We start from the raw sequence: 5,212 nt of genomic DNA on the forward strand, positions 1-5,212 counted from the left end.
TTTAATTTTTATACATTATCAATTTTAAAAAAATTACGCTGACAACTAATTGTAAATAAATTTTGATATAACTTTTAAAGTAATATGAAAATCAATAATCTTCTATTATATGATAATCTATGTTTAAATTTTTAGTCCAAAAAAATATTTATACTATTAGTACATTTGAAATAAATTCTTAATTTTTTTATAGTTAAATTTTTTAAATAATTGTCAGTGTGAATTTTTTTATAATGTTAGTAAATAAAAAACTATTTTAGATATAATTTTAAAGTATTTACTATAAAAATAAATAATTTTTAATTATATGAAAAATGACAATCTTTTTTTTCTTTTGCTGGTTATTATATGACAACCTATTATCTATTATTTGATGATCATGTAAAATAAAACATTTATGTAAATAAAGTAAATAAATAGAATATATACAAACATTTACATTATTAATGAATTCAAATCAATTTTTTATATCATTATATTTTATTATCAATAATTATTTTTTATTTAATTTTCTAACATTTATAGTTTATACTTCCACATACATTTATAAATCTTTACATTGTATTAGATATATTTGAGAAATATTAACGATATTTTCTATAATACTTTCTTCCCCACAATTTTTCTATGATTTATTGGTAATAAAATAATCAATTTGGTCCCACATCTATATTAGGAGAGGAAATTTCTGATCTAATTAGTATAACAAAATTTACATTGTCTATTAATAATAAATTATTTTTGAAAATATTTTAAAATAATTATCATATATAACAAATTGAATGATAGTATAAAATATCAAATATATTTTTTATCCTTATAAAATTAGAAATGATTGTTTTTTATACCTTAAAATTTGTAGTATGTTTTCAATCTTTGTAAAATTGAAATTGCTACACCGTTTGGGAATTTCAAAGCATTGCATATTTGGAAATGAATTTCAAACTGAATTTCAAAACTGTAATGGATTGAGTATTAATGTCTTAACATCATTTATACTATTTTAAACAACATGCCGTAAACCAAACGTTATATTTATTTGAATTTTATTTCAAATTATAGTAAATGATAAATTAAAATGAATGAAAGCATCCCTTCGGTGTGATAATATTAAATGATAAGATGTGGGACACACATATTTATTTGATTTTTAATAGAATTTATTAATAAAAAAGAGTTCAATTAAAAAAATGTGTTGAAAAGTGGATTGCTAATATTTTTCCTTTTAAATTTTTTTTAAATCTAATACTCACAGTCAATCCTGGAGTTTCAATTTTGCTTTTTTAAAATTTGGCTAGCAAAAGTAAGAATATATTTTAATTTTCGTAACAATTGGAAATTTGAAATGAAAAAAAAATTCAAGGTAAAAAATTAATTTCCATATCAACAAATTTTAGAAAAATATCTTAACATTTTGACCAAATCATGCTAAATTTGAATAAAACATTTCTTAACGGGTGCATAAATGCATTAAATATTCTAACAATTTCTCTCCATTTTCTTTAGATTCTATTCTATTATAATATAATACGATGATATACAATAACAAATGAAATAACAAGCTCAACGAACGAAACAGAAGAAACAAAAACCAGAAACTGTTGCTTTCTTGCACGCACGTTCTCTTCTAAAATGAAATAACCCTTCAAAAGGGGTGGCTCAGTGTTCACTTCGTTACGTTCTGTTCCTTTTCCGTCGCTTTCTGTTGAAGCACCCTTTTTGTTTATGAAGCTCTGTTGTCAAAGTATAAAACAAAGGTGCGTTATTTTCAGAATTTTATCATCTGGGCCGTGCAAGTTTTCTCCCATACGCTAGTGGGTTTGCTGAAAAATGTGATTTTGGTGGGTTATTGAGATGGGTTTTTCGGAACATGCTCTGATCTCTTCCTCTGTCTCTGTTGCTTTGTCTTGGATTGACTTCGTTTTAGTGTTTTTTTTGCTGGAAAATGTTTCCTTGGCCGTTACGGTTGCTGGGGGTTCTGTAGTTTGAAGAATCGGCATAAGGTAATGCTTTGTTTGGAATATGAATATGGGTTTTTCTGTGTAGTGTTGTGTTTGCATGAAATGGGTTATCAGTGATGCATGCATCATCATGCCATTTTTGTTTTGTTTTGGATGAATGTTTTTTGCACTTGATTTGATCACATGTGCCCGTTTCTAATATCATCTTCCAGTTTTTCTTCTTAATTTGTTGATTTTCTTATATGATTGATTTGATACTTTGGTTACATTGCTGATGTGCTTGATGCGTTGGTTTTTTTATTAGGGTCATTAAAGCTTTAGATATACTGATTGACCACCTATACTTGAAGAAAAAGTGTTGGATGTAATTTATTTTTGTTGAAGTAGTATATTTGTGAAAGTTTAACATCTCAGGCATGGCCTGTTTTAGAACATGAAACAAAAAGGTATTTCTGAAAACAATAAATGAAAATAGAACACGATTGCTCGAACTAAATTGACCCTTATTTTTCCCCCTTCTTTTCCAGTTTTTGATGATTTCATTTCAATCTTATGCCTTCATGGCTGGTTCCTGTTGCATTTATTGTTTCATTTATCTTATTTTTACAATTACACATAGTGTGTTGTTAATCTAGATAGAACGGACAAGATTCATGTGTAAAACAAGTAATTCTGATGTTGTTAGATACTCTATGAATGACAGATGTTCTACTAGTTTCTTGTAGTTGGTGCCTTAGCATGGTGAGCTGTAGATATTTTTATTCATTTTCAGTTTGTGATACCTTAGTTGAGTTTCAAATCATAAGAGATTATAACATCATTTATTTTGATCTATATTATGATTTTTTTTTACCAAAATTGAGAGAAGTTCTAAAAAAATTCTGCTTTTGTTAACTTCCAAAGATTATGCTTTGTGAATGATACTTTTCTTGATATCTGACATAACTTTGAAGCATGTTTGATAAATAATAAATTATCATTGCTTCTAACCTTAAAATTGTAGATATTGATTACGTACTTAACTGAAATTTTGAGGAAGCCATTGACCATTATATTGCATTTGCTGTTTTAACCAGTAACTACTATATTGTATTTTTCTTTGCTTTTATTTAAAATTAGTTTTGTTTACATGTTTCAGTATTTTTCCCCCGATCTTCTTCTGCATAGTTCATTTCCCGTCCGATGGCTAAGGAAAGTGTTGATTTACCACTGATTCCAAAAGTAACTATGTCAAGTGGGGTTGCATTAAGAAGGCACTCTGCTGGAATAGCAAATTCTGGAAATAATGAAAAGAAAGTTGTTGTTCCTCTTTATCTCAGAGCATCTACTGGCTCCTGTCATGATTTTTGTAAATATGGGAGGAAGAATGTGGAAGAAGGAAGGGAGAAACTCTCCATGATTAAGAGAGCCGGAAGAAAATCACTTTCCCGAAGTTCAGAAGGCATTATTGGTGGGATAATAACATCAGTTGCCAATCAAAAAGCATCACTTGATTCGAAGCCAACAAAGATGTTAACAGTGAAACATAATGAATCAGTTGATTCTAAGATCCAGATTTCTGATGCTTCTGACACAGATAAGATGGAACTCCCAACAAAATCATCTGGCAGCCAAAAACAAATGGGGAATAAAGTTCTGGTGAACACAAGCAAAGCATCATTGGTCAGGGTCAAACCATCATTCCTTCCAAAATCACATATTTCTTCAATCCCCGAAGCAAGGAGAGGGGGAATTTTTTCAAGTTTTGAGGTGGAAGCTCTATCAAAACCAGCTTCCAAAAGGGTGGAAGCTTCACCAACAGCAACTTCTGAGAGGGTGAAAACTCATCCAAAATCAACTTCTCAAATGGTCAAAACTTCACCAAAATCCATGTTCAAGATGAAGCAAACTTCATCAAAGTTGTCTCCTTTTGAAGATAAAGAAATGGAGTTGTCTGATAAGCATGTGACTTCTTTGAATCCAGATTTCGTCACAATGCAGACCATATCTTCTGTGAATTATTCTGATGTCTTTGGTGGCCAAAAGAATAGTAAGATTAAGATGAACAAGAAAGAAGCCTCACCCAAATCTTCTTCCAGAGGAATTGGCAGTGTTAGTGCAAGAAAGCACAAGGGCCTGAAAATCGTGCCTCATCTTATGAATCAACCCAAGCCTATAAAAGTTGAACTTGAGGAAGACAACAATGAGGCTCAGGAAAAGACTTTGTATGTCATCAAGATGGAAAGTGCAAACCAAAGTTCGCTCTCTGATCAAAATGAAAGCCAGGCTATCGAATTACCCCTTTCTAATTCATTGTCATCACCCAAGTTTTCACCCCCCTCAAAATCTCAATCCTCGTCCCAAGAAGACCAAGAGGAATCTGAATATGCAAATAGTGAATTTGAGGAGGATGCTTGTCCAGAGAACCATGAAATTGATTACATGGCTAATGTGGAAACTTTGGAAGTTGAAGAGAATGGAAAGCCTCAAAATGATGGGATTGTTTGTTCTGAAAACATCGAGTGCCAAAATTTAGGGAGGAAATTGGTTGAAACTCAAATTGAATATACTGCTTATGTGGACACTTTGGAAGCTGAGGAGAATGGAAAGCCTCAAAAGGATGGGATTGTTTGTTCTGAAGCCAAGGAGTGCAAAAAGTTAGGGGGAGAATTGGTTGAAACTCAAATTGAAAAGGGTAGTCTGAGGAGCCTTAAAATCCAGAAAGGAAAAGTGTTGGGGGCGAGCGTCACTAATGTCAAGGCTGTTGCTATAACTGCTCCAGAGAAGGTTGTTTTGAGACGTCAAAATGTGCAGGTCAAGAAAGATGGACAAGGATTGTACAATAATGTGATTGAGGAAACAGCAACTAAACTTGTTGAAACTCAGAAGGGCAAGGTTAAAGCACTGATTGATGCCTTTGAAGCTGTAATCTCTCTTGAAGAGAAAAGAACTTCTGCTGCAAACATTGTCAATTGATCTTGGTAGACTTTTTCTAGATTTCTCTTATTTTGTAAAGAAATGGTAGGAAAATAAATCCAAGCTTGTGGCAGTAAATGTGAGCCAACAGGCTGATTGTTCAGCTGAAAATATAGATAAATTTGTCTTGTGTCTTGTCTGTAGAAGACCTTGTTGTGTAGAGTTGAACGGGGGATCTTGTATTCACCACCACTCTTGTGTGACCATATACTCATCATTCTGTTCTTCGAAACTTAGACCTGTTGTTATTGATTTTTATCTTTTGAATAAAAAAATGATAGCATGGATTTAGCATT

The 5,212-nt window shown here is 31.2% G+C and overlaps 1 protein-coding gene across 2 annotated transcripts; it reads left to right on the forward strand.

Moving 5' to 3' along the window:
• The first annotated feature begins 1,574 nt into the window (after positions 1-1,574).
• On the forward strand, positions 1,575-5,212 carry LOC114395625. Of its 2 annotated transcripts, none has more exons than XM_028357453.1 (2): positions 1,575-2,003; positions 3,100-5,212. In XM_028357453.1, exon 2 carries the CDS (start codon positions 3,144-3,146, stop codon positions 4,914-4,916), a length of 1,773 nt encoding a protein of 590 aa, XP_028213254.1. In that variant the 5' UTR covers positions 1,575-2,003; positions 3,100-3,143; the 3' UTR covers positions 4,917-5,212. The 2 variants fall into 2 exon arrangements, with proteins under 2 accessions (XP_028213254.1, XP_028213255.1); XM_028357454.1 differs by having other exon boundaries at positions 1,575-1,757.

Source organism: Glycine soja, chromosome 18 (genome assembly GCF_004193775.1).
Source record: "Glycine soja cultivar W05 chromosome 18, ASM419377v2, whole genome shotgun sequence".
In the NCBI taxonomy this organism is placed as follows: domain Eukaryota; kingdom Viridiplantae; phylum Streptophyta; class Magnoliopsida; order Fabales; family Fabaceae; genus Glycine; species Glycine soja.

Excerpts from the sequence above, each read along its gene's own strand:
- LOC114395625 (XM_028357453.1), top strand. The coding sequence starts at position 3,144 with ATGGCTAAGGAAAGTGTTGATTTACCACTGATTCCAAAAGTAACTATG.